Source organism: Medicago truncatula, chromosome 7 (assembly GCF_003473485.1).
Source record: "Medicago truncatula cultivar Jemalong A17 chromosome 7, MtrunA17r5.0-ANR, whole genome shotgun sequence".
In the NCBI taxonomy this organism is placed as follows: domain Eukaryota; kingdom Viridiplantae; phylum Streptophyta; class Magnoliopsida; order Fabales; family Fabaceae; genus Medicago; species Medicago truncatula.
Genome location: NC_053048.1, coordinates 34,619,677 through 34,635,042, shown reverse-complemented (window position 1 = coordinate 34,635,042; position 15,366 = coordinate 34,619,677). Strand labels below are relative to the sequence as shown.

The 15,366-nt window shown below is 32.3% G+C and overlaps 1 protein-coding gene across 1 annotated transcript; it reads right to left on the bottom strand.

Moving 5' to 3' along the window:
* Window positions 1-6,203: 6,203 nt before the first annotated feature.
* LOC11435356 (vestitone reductase) lies at window positions 6,204-8,646 on the bottom strand. The gene is made up of 3 exons (XM_003623656.4): window positions 8,442-8,646; window positions 7,190-7,714; window positions 6,204-6,700 (listed from the first exon to the last, which is right to left on the bottom strand). Exons 1-3 carry the CDS (start codon window positions 8,560-8,562, stop codon window positions 6,366-6,368), a joined length of 981 nt encoding a protein of 326 aa, XP_003623704.1. The 5' UTR covers window positions 8,563-8,646; the 3' UTR covers window positions 6,204-6,365.
* Window positions 8,647-15,366: the final 6,720 nt, after the last annotated feature.

Here is a 15,366-nt window from a genome sequence, read left to right as displayed (position 1 = left end):
ACTGTGCTAAAAATCGTGTCCAAAGCCTTGTAAGTTTCCTTTTTAAATGATTTGTTTGAGGAAAAGCAAAAAGCCAAATTGGGGAGAGTTTGATAAGTGCTCAAAAGTGATATAATTCATGTGTTAGTTTAGGAATTTTGGTGATTTGTTTTACAAGTTATTGATGAAAAAGCTTCAATTATGTGCATTAATGTCATTTATTCTTTGTATGCCTTACTCAGCCCTTTTTGTGCAGGAAAATACAAGCAAGGATCAAGAAAGAAGCTCATGAACCAAAGTTTGCACGCTTAAGCGTCCTCCCGCACGCTAAAGCGTGAAAGTTCCAGTAGCCAGAGCCCTCCCAAGCTTCCAGTATGCTTCCATTAGGCTTAAGCGTAGTCATTCATCTGCAGTGGATAAGGCACACGTGGCAGCTACTCAATGGCCAACATAAGATTTTCCAGCCACACGCTTAAGCGTGCGATGACAGCTTCAACCATATAAATAGTTTTTCTCTCATTTTTGGGGGATCTTCTTCATTCTTTTTGATATTTTTCCGATTTTTAGAGAGATAGGGGGCATTTCTAGAGAGAAACATGAAGCAAGAGTGTTAGAAGTGGATTCTTTCCAAGATTTGTTTAAACATCATGAATCTTCATCTTTTCTTCCATTTTTGCAAGGCTACTATGAAAGTAAGTAGCTAAATCTATCCTTTGGGGTAAGAGATACTTGATCAAGTTAATATGTACTCTTTTCGATACTTAAATATATGATTATAGCAATATTTTACTTGATGTTGATTTTATTCTTGTGTTTAATGTTATATCTTTGATTTGAAATTATGTTGAAAGATGCTTTTGAATCTAGGGTTAGAATAATAATCTAACAAAACTTTAATTCTAGACATGGAATTTAGGTTCTGAGAATCACTTTGAATATTGGAACTCAAACCTTTTGTATTGTTTAAATGATCCATTAGAAATCATGACATCATTTAGACACGAATGATGTTGTTGAACGATATGTGATAATATCGAGTAAAGGTAGCATCCATTTAGGTAATCATAAGAGTGCATTATTTAATGCTTGGTCAACGACTCTAACCCCAGGCGTAAATTGCCCGACCTCGTCTCAATCTTATTGTTATATTCCAATTTAGATTAATTTTTAATCAATCAATCATTTGAACTATATGTTTAGAACGATAACGATTATTGAACGGCTTGAATATCGCGCTAGTCTCTGTGGAAACAATACACAAAAATACTTACTTTTGATACTACATCATGTCTTTATTTGGCGCCTCGCTCATCAATGCTTGCCTACATGTGTCAAACTCCTCAATCATGGCATTCCTTGTGATGACTCTTGTGTTTCTTGTGATCTCCTCACTGAAACGCAAACACGAACCTTTTTTTGTTTGCTCAAAGGCTACTAGTTCTTGGAAATTGTGCTCCAAGGCTACTAGTTCTTGGAAATTGTTTGGCCTTCATGACACTATTCAGACAATCTTTCTTGATGCTAACAATTCTATTTCGATGCTTTTTGATTTATTTGACGAGTTGTGAACTCAGAAGTAACTATTAGCAGCAATGACTCTAGAGCTTATGGAATAGCCACAACGCTAAACTATGGGATGGCACTGACACCTCTCCCATCGCAATAATCACCCGAGTAAACGATATTGATGAATGAAATTGTAAGCAACGAGCAAAAGCACCTTTCAAATATAATTTTTGGACCTAGTCATCGACAAGAACAATCAAATGTAATGTGGACACATCTTCTTTCAACAAAATCATATCATAGGATACAATATGTGTTTTTGAGACTCTACAAACTTATTTTTGTTAGGTAATCTGATTATTCTCTCTCTACTGCAACCGTTCTAGAAGCCGGAACTTTAGGCTTACTGGAAACTATCAAAGCGGTCATATCAAATGAAATGCATGTTGTTTTGTTTGAAAATGATTCCAGAACTTTATTTGATGGTCTCACCACCAACAATTCCCCTTTTAACGAGTTTGATGACCTTGTATCAGTGGCGAAGCTAGAAATAATACTCAAGTTGGGCCAATTCTTTTCATATATATACGACTTTAAAGCAAAACTTATGGTTTGAAGATTATTGCCATGATGGCAAGTAGTTATTTTTGTCTACCCGCATGCGCCGGTTCGAACCCTGATGAGGGTTTGTTTTTTGTTGATAAATTTAAAAAAAAACGCATAAGAAACTAAAAAGATCGAAGCAGGAGTTGAACCTGAATCAAGTAGGCTTATTTGACATATGCCTAACCACTGGAGCACGCTATACAACTATGAATTATAGCGCAACATCTTATATATAATATAACTTAATATTTTAATATGTGTAATATACCTATAAAAAATTATTTGTTTTAGGGTTGGGGTGGGCCGTGGCCCACCCTGGCCCATGAGTGGCTCCGCCACTGCCTTGTATCTTAATGTAGAAGTTTCTTACTTAATAGAAACGACTTTGTATGTAGTGTCGCATGTTCAAAAGCAACCAAACAATTGTTAGGGCATCCTTATCTCACCATAAATTTGTATCGTTTAATATGTATCCATTAAATTTGAATGAAATGAATTAACTTTACTTTGTTAAAAAAAACTTGCAAATTCAGTATGACTTATCTATTTCTATATTATTTAGACGAGAAATGCTAGCAACACTCTCTTTTGAACACTCTCTCTAATACTCACTCTCTTATTAGTTTAAATCATTGTGGGTCTACACTTTGAAATTTGAACTCACACAAAATGGTAGGACATAACTTGATTTCATCCAATACAAGAGTGAGTGTTAGAGAGAGTGTTAAAAAGTGAGTGTTGTTAGCTTTCCTCTACCTTAGACACCTTTTTTCTTCAAGATTAATTTTGAGACCTTGAACATGCATATATATATATATATTTAGGATTCGTTGACACCAAATCTCAACCTTCAATTTAGTTTGATCATAAGGTTGAAATTAATTCACTTAAAGTCCCATCGTGTACCCTCTCTCCTGATATATGTGTTGCTTGCTTCCTTTAGAAATTCCATTGAAGCATGTGTCTTCTCTCTAATATCAATTTTACAATTGCCTCTTTATTCAGACACAACAATTATAGTGATTCATGATTCATCTGCACACTGAGATTGGCTGGCAATCCAATTCAATTCAATATAAAGGGTTTTCTATACAAAATTTAATGGGTTTTCTATCGTAAACCACAAATTGATTTTATAGGCCCAATTGAAGCCAATATTTTAATTGTTCCATAATTGCAAAAATCTGAATCTGCGGCATCTGCAAAATTAATAATCAAAATAAAACTAGATCCCATAATCCATGAAATAGAAACAGTAACGTTTATGTTGTATATTATACCAATAAAATGTTTATATGAGCAAGGACATGAAAAGAGTAATAGAGAGAGCACAAATCAAAGAGAGCAAAATTGTATTAAAAGGAATATGTCATGAGAGGGGAAGCCAATTCTTCACCGTTGAAAACAGAGGCACTAGGGCAAAGTGAAATTTCTGAAAGAAGCAAGAAACATATCCAGAGAGAGGACAACATGGTAGTGTTTTGAGTGAATTAATTTCAATCGTAGGATCAAATTCAATTGAAGGTTGAGATTTGGTGTCAACGAATTCGTTGACACCTGGTGTCAACGGATCCTAACTCATATATATATATATATATATATATATATATGAATGAGTCAACCAATTTTTTGTTTATTTTGCTAATAGTCAAGAACCAAATCTTTGAATAGAGATACTAAAACCATTGAAATGAAAATTCAAAGCAAGAGAGGACTTGATTTTCAATCTTATAGTGCATTAAATATTAAATCTCCCCAAGAGAAGTTTGTATCAACGACTTGTTCTCTCTCTGAGTCCGTTGTTCTTCTAGTTGTTTAGCAAATGCATGGAAGTATGTGTGCGACTTTTTCTAGGGGAAGTATATATGCGACTTATTGCACCAAGTTTTCCATGCCGTTATTAAACTGTTCAGGATATTTGCTGGATACAATGGCTCTTCCCATGACCATTAGAGCACCAGTTAAACCATTGTGTGAATCGAATATCCTCTGCATGTAATTGAAGAGAATAATCTCTCCTTCAAAAAGGAGTTATCCCACCCTTGTAAGATGAACTCTTCAACGTTTTTTTTTTTGACAATTAGTTGTTAGATAAATATTTTTCTCTTTCTCCCCAATTTGAACTGGATCTCAAACTCTTTTAACACTTAGTTAAAATCTCCCCAATTTGAACTGGATCTCAAACTCTTTTAACACTTAGTTAAAATTAATTGAGCTACCAAAGCCTCCTAATTTTTATTTATAATTTGTTTTAACTTTTAAAAATAAGAAAAAACTTGATTAATTAATAAAAAAATATAGGATAATAACTAGGGTTAAAACTTACTCCCTCCGTTTCAAAATGAGTGTCGTTTTAGCAAAAAAAAAATTGTCTTAAAATGAATGTCACTTTCAGTTTTCAATGCAATAATAACTTTTTCTTTTCAATTGTACCCTTCAATTAATATTATGCTACACTACTTCCAAAGGATGATTTTTTCTTTAATGAAAAACAAATCAATAGTTGATTAGGATAATTTAGTAAAATTGCTATGACATTTGACTACTTTATTCAATTCATTAATATGTGTGCAATTGGTTAAAGTGACACTCATTTTGAAACGGATGGAGTAAAAGTGAACTGAACCATTTTGGGACAACTTTCTCTCATATTGTTATTGTTTTCTTAATTTCTATGTCACATTTTCTCTCTCTATTGTTATTGTTCAGTAAAAAAAAGATTGTCCCAAATTTTATCACAAAATTAAATAGTCAATTTTGCAATCCTTTTATATATATTGAATTGACTAATGGTTGTAACAAACAAAAAAATGACTAATAGCTAAATTAATTAACTTTATTAAGGTGATCTTTTGACGGACATGATAAGGAGAGCAAATTTGTGTGATTAGTTTATGATCGGGCGTATAGCCCAAAGTTTTTATTTTATTTTTATTTTTAAGAGAGTTTAATAGCTAAATTATTTTATTTTGTGTAGACTTGTTTGTCAATGGAGGATTGATAAATATTTCTTCTAAACTAAGAATTTCATATACATGTAAAGAGTTTTGCTAGAAGACACTCTTTATGGAGGTGTCTTTTAGCAAGTTATTCTATAGCTATTTGTTAAAACACACCAACTAATTTTTATGAAGGTGTCTTTTAACAAATTATAACTAAAAAATTGATAATCATATCTTAAGATGTGAATTGCTAAAAGACACTGTCTTCTAACAAAAAAAAAATCATATGTAAAATGCATCTATGTCTCAAACTTTAGGTTGCTTTTGTTAACCAGTTATCTTTGCATGTAGATGCAGAAACTGATTTCTAAGTAGTGTTTATAGGAGCTATCTCTTCTAAGTTCTAAATGATCATTTTTTTTTTTTATGTACATGAGTCATAAGTCAAGATTTGAGCCGCTTACCGCTCATACCACGCAAGTTTAATCTAAAACCATTTATTTTTTTCAAGAGCGGAGCGACGAAATTCACACATAGTAAGGGACCGATCCATACATGAAAAATATTTCTTTAATTTTTTATTTTTTTTGAGGAAATATTTCTTTAAATATGTATTCCAACATATTAAATTTGGTGTCTAGGTAACTTTTATTTTTATAAGCAAAATTCATTACAAAGAAACTACATCAAACACTTTGAAGACATAAAGAGGCCTACTCCACCAATCTAAAAATACATGATAGTTTGATGTTTAACAGATCAATTTAATGAGTTCTTTCAATAAATATGCAAGAGTTGGTCTATTCCAAATTGTTTACATTTGAAAGATAAGTACTTTAAGAAAAAGTTATAATCAAAAAAAATTATCTTCAAGATAAGTACTGCCATTTGGAACTACCAACGTAAAATGTCATATTTAATTTTTTTTGTGGTGATCGGAGTTTGAACCCTAAACATTACATATATTTGACTCAGTAAATGCCACATGTGAGAGGATTTGTTTTATTTTTGCTATGGCTCGTCCTTCGCTCATGTTAATCTATTTATAGTTTTTGTTGTATGAATTTTAAGGCTTCTAGATTTATTCATCGTGGCAATTCAATTACAAAATTAACTTTAATTTGATTTTCACGAGTAATAACTTGAACTTTTGTATATTAAAGGGCTTAGTATTCAGAAAATAAACTGATTATTTCATTAGTTGATTCATCACAAACAACTCAATGCATAAACTTGTACATCTCATTAGCCGTCATTGATCTTAGGCACATTATTATTTTCTCAACTTTCATGACTAAAATAGATTACAACATGAAATTTTCCAACACATGCTTATAGATAGCCTTTCTCCTTGCAACATTGAATTGCATCGTCGAACATATCTTCGATAGTGTACTTAAATTCGAAACCAGCGTCCACGAGTTTCTTCGTGTTTAAATCTGGTAACCTTGCACCTTTAATTTCCTTCAACTCATCTACTGTTAGTATTTGATATTCTGGATATTTGGCTGAAAGAAGTTGAGACATCTCTTCAATAGGTACAATGAATGGTGAGCAATTGTATCTACCTCCTGGAACAGAATTCTCAAGTAGATATATATGTGCTCTAGCTACATCATCAACATGTACCATGTGGAAACGTGTCACACCAATTTGTTCTTTTTTCCCTGCACATCAATTTCTTTTCACTTAGGTATTGATAATAAAGTATTGAGCATAAATATGCAGTTCAAAATCAAATTAGAGTCCACATGATGTCAAAATATGAAACAATTACTATAGCCATGAGATTCGAGTCGTTGGGTAAACGTTCATATTCTGAGTTTAGGTTTTAAATTGATTTATCGAAGTTGAAATGTGACTCGTCCGATCTTTATCGACGATCTCATGATCGAAATGACGGTATCATATTATGACTTGAGTAAACTCAAATCAGTCATAATCTATGAAGCACGGACACTCCTCGAGTTAGGCGTGACACGACACCGACACTTGTAATTACACTGAATTATGTAATTTTCTCAAATTATTAGTGGTGTCGGCGTGTCAGTGTCCGTGTCGTGTCCGGTGTCCGTATCCGTGCTTCATAGGTCATAATTTACGAACAAGTAAAAAAGTGAAAGAAACATGAGTAGAATAAGGTGCAAAATTCATACCTAATACCAAAACAAGAGCTTTCTCGATAGAATCAGGAAGCTTAGGGCAAACAAAACGACCAACAATAAAAGGAAGAATCAAAGTAACAACATCAATTCCATTTTGTTCACCAAATTCAAGAACAGCTTTCTCAGCCAATGTCTTAGAAACAGCATAATTCCAACCAAATGGTTTAACACTTCTAAGCAAATCAACATCACTCCAATCACTCTCATCCAACACATCTTTGTCTTTTCCATTGAATGAAACAGCAGAACCACTTGAAGTGTATATAAATCTCTTCACTGTCTTTGAATTCACACATGCTTTTAAAATGCCTAATGCGCCGTCGACTGTTCTTTTTGTCACTATTTCTTCTGGTTCACTCACAGCGAAGTCAATTGGCGAAGCGGTGTGGAATATCCCGACACAGCCTTCGATTGCTGCAGCGAAACTGTCTGGGTTGCTTAGATCGGCGTTGAAGAAATGTAGCTTTTCGGATGCACCGGGTAGATTTGTCAGGAATCTAACATCCCTCTTACGTTCTGTTAATGTAAAGAAAACAGGGAAATTATAAGCATTTGTTGGACTAGTGTATATAAAATGATTTTGAATTAAATGATGATTTTGAAAAGTTGATTTTTTTTTTAAATTGAGTTTGAAACAAAGTGAACTATGTTTATTCACTTTTTAGAAAATCTGATACAAAACTGAATCCTTTGCAGTTTCTCTCTCTAGCATAAAATTGGTTGCTGGATTCGTCTAACATAGAGATACAACGCTCTCTAAAGTTAGATTAATTCAACGACTGAAATTTAGCTTGAGAGGCAGAAAATGTTCTAGAGCGATAAATTTTTTGGCCTAACACCAAAGTTACATATTTTATCACTTTTCCTTTATATGCGAAATGAATCAATTAGCACAAGTTGTTCCGTGAGTATGTTTAGAATTACAATAAATTTGACAAAATTATAATGGCAGTGTAATTTCTTTGATATTCCAAAGAAGTTTTTACCACAATTACTGTGACACGTGGTGATTTTAGCTAAATTTACCGTAAACTCAAATATATATGACAGATATAGAAACAACTATAAGGAGTAAAAACCTAAATCAAGACTAATAAACCATTCACAAATAGAGTAAAACCTGGTCAAGTTAAACAAAAAATAGTTTTGATTCTTCCAATATTCCACAAATCAAACACACAATATAGTTAATTAAATACACATTTCTTTTGTGAAAATATTATAATAAAAAAGAGTAATTCACCTGGATCAGCTCTAATAGTGGTATTGACAGAGTATCCATTTTCAAGAAGACTCTTGATAATCCATGAACCAAGAAAACCTGTACCTCCAGTCACACAAACTCTTCCTTTTCCTTCAGCCATTTGGACACTCTTTTTCTGTGATTGATAGTGTTTGTTTCCTTTTCTTTGTGTTGTCCTTAACTTCTACTATTAACTTATTTATACATATACATATAAGATATACACTCACAATATAATATTGGTTGGTTGCTTTGGCCATTGCATCATTATTGGACTCTTTTGAGTCAAACATTTTTGCTGAATAAACGTCACCGATGTTAATTCGGTACATTAATTCATAAGAGTTTTAACTTGAAGTGGTAGGTACTTCAAAAAAAAACTTGAGTTGGTAGGTTACATCCAAGAAAAAATAAGTACATTTATTTTCTCTATGCTTTTAGCTCTTGACATTATGCTAACATCTTAATCATTGAAAATTAAGAAATTGAAAACGCCGTACATGACCAAGTGTCACATGTTGAATATTATTATGAGTAGTGATATTTTAACAATCATTTTGGTACAATCTTTGAGACAATTTTGTTAAGCAACAACAAAAATGAATTCAACACATATGATAGTTAATTTTGACATAGGAAAAAATTAGTTGAGTGGAACCGATTTAGTATATAATTCATGAATTCCTTACCCTGATAATTTAAAAGTTATTGTTTTAATTTACTTTAGAAGTTAGATCTACTTCTTCCTTCAAAAAAATAAATAAGTTAGATCTACTTCAATGGATTTTTTTTAGTGCAAATGAAGAATGGATCTCAACATATATGAAATAAAATGGATTATAAGGCCAACCAAAGTTGAAGCCGCCACCCACAACTAGGGACTTTCCCTTTCAAAAGAAAATCGATAAATAAAAAATGGACAACATGGACTTTTATGACTTAAAAGTCAGGACAGAAGGATATGCTCCTCTAAAACTTAAAAGTCAGGACAATATGCTCCTCTAAAAAAAGTCAGGATAATATGCTAACGATTTATTTAATATTAATTTACTTGTATCCCTCAAAATATAATGATTTGTATCTTTTTTAATGAAGTTTAGCCCTGAAATTCACAGTAAATATTACTCATTCCATGTCATTTTAATTGTCTTTTTAGGACTCTATGCAATTATTGAGAAAATAATTAATTAGGTTGATTTCATGTACTCCCTCCGTTTCAAAATATAAGCAAATTTTACTTTTTAAGTTCATTCAATTAATGATGTATGTGGTTTATAATATGGATCATATACATCATTAATTGAATGAATCTAAAAAGTAAAATTTGCTTATTTTGAAACGGAGGGAGTATAATTTATACTCCTTCCGTTTTACAATACTTCTCCCTTTTAAGGAATTTACACATTCCAAAAAATCAATAAATTTTTTTATTTTTAATGAGATTATGTGTGTTTTTTCTATAATACCTTTAACCATTTATTATTTCATTCTATTTTTTTTTTGAACAATCAAAAATGGAATTATATAACCAAAAACACAAGAATCTCAATAGCACAAGATGTGCTACTGAAACTCCTCAAGAAACAAAGTGTATGATAGTTTGAACAACACGAACAACCAATTAGCCAATACCCAAACATTGAAAAGGGCTTGACCACCACCTATCAGTACCAAACGAAAATATAGCTTTTTTAGCTTTCAACCAAGCTAAAGACAAGTATTTTACTTTGTCCAACAACCTAGGCATAGGAGTAATAGAATTATTGAACAGCCTATTATTACGTTCAGTCCATAATACCCAAGCACAAAGAAGCCAAATGAGCTGAAGAAAAGACTGCGTAGCCTTACTACAACCTGTTGAATGAACAAACTAGACAAAATGATCAGACAAAACATTAGAGTCTACTCCAGAAAAGTCGATCCAATCGCAAACCATTGGCCATAAAGAAGCAAAGTTAGAACAAGATAAAAACAAGTGTTGCGTCGATTCTGAAGTACCACAACCAGCAATGCACAAAACATCTTCTAAAGAAATAACACCTCTATAGACCAAATTAGATTTGGTTGGCAAACGATCACGAAGTAGCCTCCAAGAAAAAATTGAGACTTTCAATGGAACCTGCCTATGCCAAATCATCTCTGCCGTAGAGTCCACCAGAGATAACTGTATAGTTGTCAGCTCATGATACGCTCCTATAACCGAGAAACCATCTGAATGGTCAGGAAGCCACACCCAAAGATCTGAAATATTAACATTCAAAGAAACATCAAACAGTAAAGTCTTACACTCCTCTAACAACTCCTCCTCCCACGCCCACAATCTCCGCCTCCACTGCCAGGCCTCACCCCCTTCCGCCACACCCAAAGAAAACATATCTGCCACCGTGATAGATTTGTTTTCATATAACTCAAACAGTCTACGAAAGCGAACACACAAAGGAACTGCCCCCAACCAACGGTCAAACCAAAACAAAGTGTCGGTCCCGTCCCCCACTTTCTTAGACACACACTCCTGAAACCATCCTCCCCCAGCACCGCCACTTCATTCTATTATTTCTTTCTACAATAAATAAGTAAGGGTATTATTGACAAGCCAATAATTAATGTTGCAATGAAACTTGAAAGTGACAAGTAATGTGAAACAAAATTGTTCTCCAAAAGCGACAATTAATTGTAGTCGGTGAAGTAGTAAAATGAAATGAAAGTCAACAAATAAGGGTAGGTTAGTTAAAAAAAATAAACAACTATACTAAATATTCTAAAGTGGCAATTAGTTTGAGACATACTCCCTCCGTTTCAAAATATAAGCAAATTTTACTTTTTAGGTTCATTGAATTAATGATGTATGTGATCCATATTATGAACCACATACATCATTAATTGAATGAACCTAAAAAATAAAATTTGCTTATATTTTAAAACGGAAGGAGTAGAAAAAATGCTAAAGTGACAATAAAAATCGAAGGAGGGAGTAAGAAGTTGCGGGTTTGAACTAGCACCCAACATATCAATGTTATTTCAAGAGTTATATTTACATGACTTTCAATTGTAACATTTTGTTTTGGCCGTCGTCGGCATCACAATCTTTTGCTCGGTTAAGAACCGCGTTCTATTTATTAGTTTCTAGATCTATTCGCTCAGTCTCAGATATTTACCATTCTGTGTCAGAGGTTTAGTTTGCGTTGTTCACTTCTGCTCCTTGTGGTTTTGTATTTTCATTCTATTATGTTTCCGATTTTTGTTGTGTTGTCTTGAGGTTAGACGTTCTCCAACTTCCCTTCAACCTTCAATTGTATTCAGATTCAAGTTATGATCTGGGTTTTAGTTTCGTTCTCTATGTTTTTTAGATTCATCCAGAATTCGGTTTTTTTCTGAAAGGGAATAGGGTTTGGTTTTTCAGAAGTATGGTTTTTCATAAATTGAACTAAGAGTTTTTATGAGTTTAAAGCTTGTTTGGTTTAGAATAAAGATGTGAAGATTTGTGGAATGAATATTATGGGTTGAAGAATATTTTTTGATGGTTTTGATTGTACGTGGTGTGTTTTCTATCTCTGTAAAATCTCGACAAAGATGGTCAGAAGAAATGAAATATGGAGGAAGGGGGAAAGATGAAGATTTTATGATTTTTTTTTTGGGTTGAAGAGTTAAGTGTTCGATATTTAATCTATTTTTAATAATAACTTATTTTATTTAAATAATTACTGATCATAAAACATAAGAGAATTACATAGTGAACATGACATTTGTGTAGATTCTGTCGACATGTTAAAATGACACAAGTGGAAGAATCAAATATTATAAGGACATAATCTAAACTTTTTTTTTAATAAGGACCAAAACTTGAATTGCTCAATATTACAAGTATCAAAAACAGTATTAACCCTTTTGTTGCATTTAACTACAAATATATTTCTTAAAACAAACTATATATATTACTTCCTCCGTCTCAAAATGAGTAATTAGTTTGATTACGTGCAATGATTCATAAAGACAAATTATAGTATATAAGATGTCATTGAATTTATCTCAATAAATATTTTTAAAATATTGTTTAAAAAAATTAAAATATCAATTTTTAATAATTTTTTTTTAGTACTTCCAACACATAATTTCGGATCTACACACTTATAAAACAAAGCACAAATAATATGATGTGATGTGACATTGAGAAGTGTACTTATTGTGAAATTCGTCAAGTTGGATCTTCTCCTTCAGTTTTCTTTCCTTCCCTCTCCTAACTTTTTTATCTCTCTTATTCTCACTCTCTCTCCTGATTGTATTTTTATTTTTTAATAAAGAAAGAGAACTTATGACACTTATGATAATTTTCACAATATTTTTTTGGTTTATTTTCTAAGTTCTCCATAGTAATTTATAAAAACAATTTATATCATATAGAAAAATAATTTAACATCTTAAAAATTTTGTTTGGGCATAACACAATCCCACAAAATCGGCTTATGAGGTGAGTATTGCCCCTATTTATAAACACATTTTCAACTCATCTCCTATCAAATGTGGGCCGCTTAACACACCCCCTCACGACCAACACTATTCGACTTTAATTTGTGGACATAAACGGCGGGTGATGTCCTTCTTGCGTATACTTTATTGTTAACTTTTGTTTCTTTTTTATATATATATTGCCATTCAAAAAAAAAGGCGGGTGACCCCATAGTGAAAACATGATAGCAGTTGGCCTAGTGGATCTTGAAGAGGCTTTTATACCATCTTATTGGAGAGTATGGGGAACACCAGGAGCGGCAATGAGCTGAATGTCTAGGACCACTAAGAGACTTGACACCACATCTACATCCAAAACCTTAAGGCTTTAGGTATATGAGTCTCCTTTCTTATATATCCAACGATTCCTCAATTTTCAGCCGATGTCGGACATAATCACTCACACTTTATTTCCAACAATCTCCCACATCACTAGCCTGATCCACACTAAGATCTCACCCCCGCTCCCCCACTTATAAAAATGGTTTATGTAAATTTATATATAACTGTTTATCGATGTAAGAGTTTGAGCTATATAACCTGCAAATAAGTTGTTCATCCAAATAGACCCATCAAATTTGATATTGTTGTCAGATGTAGGAACATAAACCGATGCCTACTTCTTGAACATGAAAATCAAATATATTATTCCTAAAAGCATCTCCAATAGGGAGTCATTTACTTAACAAGGACTTCAAACTATTAAGGACCTTCATTGGAGAAAGAAAAAAGTAGGTACATATTAGTTACCGGCAATTATATAAGGACTCCCTCTTTAGCAACTAGGATCTCACGATTAAAATAAGAAGAAAAAAGTAGTTAAAAGTTGGTCACACCATCTCAAGTTCAAGCGATTCTTTCTTTTTTCAATTTCTTTTTATTTATTTTGTAAATTTACATGTTAAAGTATATCTTATCGAGCCTATTTAAATATTCTTTTTAGTTTAATATTATCAGAGTCACTGAATCGTTAATATGTATTTTTATTTAAAAATTATAAACAAATGACATATACACGTGAGATCCATTTAAAGACTCTTTTTAGTTTACTACTAATGTAGATGCTCTAACAGCATCCACAATGGTAGTAAAGTAAAAAGATTTTTAATTAATTCTCATGCTTACACCTCAATTGATTTATAATTTGTAAATAAAATCATCTACTAAAGATTTATTGACTTCAATAATAGTAAATTAAAAAGAGTCATTAAATAGGTCTGAAATATGTACTTTAATAGGTGCAAAAATCACATGAATTTGAGATGGTGAAACTAACTTTTATGTACTATCTTTCTTATTTTAATCGTGGAACTCATTGTTTGCTGAAGAGAGAGTTTTTGTATAATTATTTGAATCAATTATTTTCCTTCAACCAACTAAAAAGGGGAATTGTGTTTTGGGAGAGAATATGTCAAACCTAGCTATATATTTTAAATTGAATCTCAATTTAAAATCCAAAATGCAAATCTCATATGACATTCTAAGGAGTTCAGCAACATCTCTCACACCCCTAAACCTAACTAAGCCAAATTGGTTCCCAATTTTGTCACTCTTAGCCGGAATAAAAACATCTCCAACCAACTAGGTTGTACCTAAAGAAAATCCACATCAAGCCAGACTCCATCATACCACCTGGAAAATCTGAAGAGAAAGAAATCCATTCCTTCTGACCAACCCCTACAAACCATGACAACTTCCTATTGGGACCGTCGGTGGGTTCACTACTATTGTACACCAGTACTAAATCAACAATATTAAGCATAAATACCTTACATGGTGTGGGCATTTATCATGATTATTAACTATTCTGTCAAAGTGACCTAATCAATCAAGCTCATGGTCCACCATTAAGTGGTAAGGAGGAAGAGTAGCAAATTTCCTTTGTTTTTAACCACAATAAATACTGACTTAAAAGGAAAAACAACAAAAATGATTTAAGATTTATCAAACTCTAAAGCTAGAGTTAGCTGAAAAAGAGTAGATACAATGTGGGATCATTAATCCATTTTCTTGTATTGATCATTAATTTGCTTTATGAAGAGCATAAAAAACACTTCACATAGTAACCCGCGATTCACAACAACAAAATGGAATAAAAACCTTTGTACTGCGATAACCACTATGCACACAACTGAAACTAATATCTCGAGTTAGTACAACAGCAATGAGTGAAAGCTCTCTCTCAAAAGATCGAACATAGTTACATTCTAATGATAAATTCGAATTTAAATCTTTAGTTATATTTGAAAAGATTTATAATCTCATTCAAGCATTATTGTGCTAAATCATAGAATTTATTATTGAATAGAAAAAGCTTAAGTAATCACGAGCTAATGTTAGAGAGCAAATTTCGATATAAATAAATTCTGTGAGAGCTAAAACAAATCTAAGGAGTAAACATAAAAATTGTATAGTTTATGAT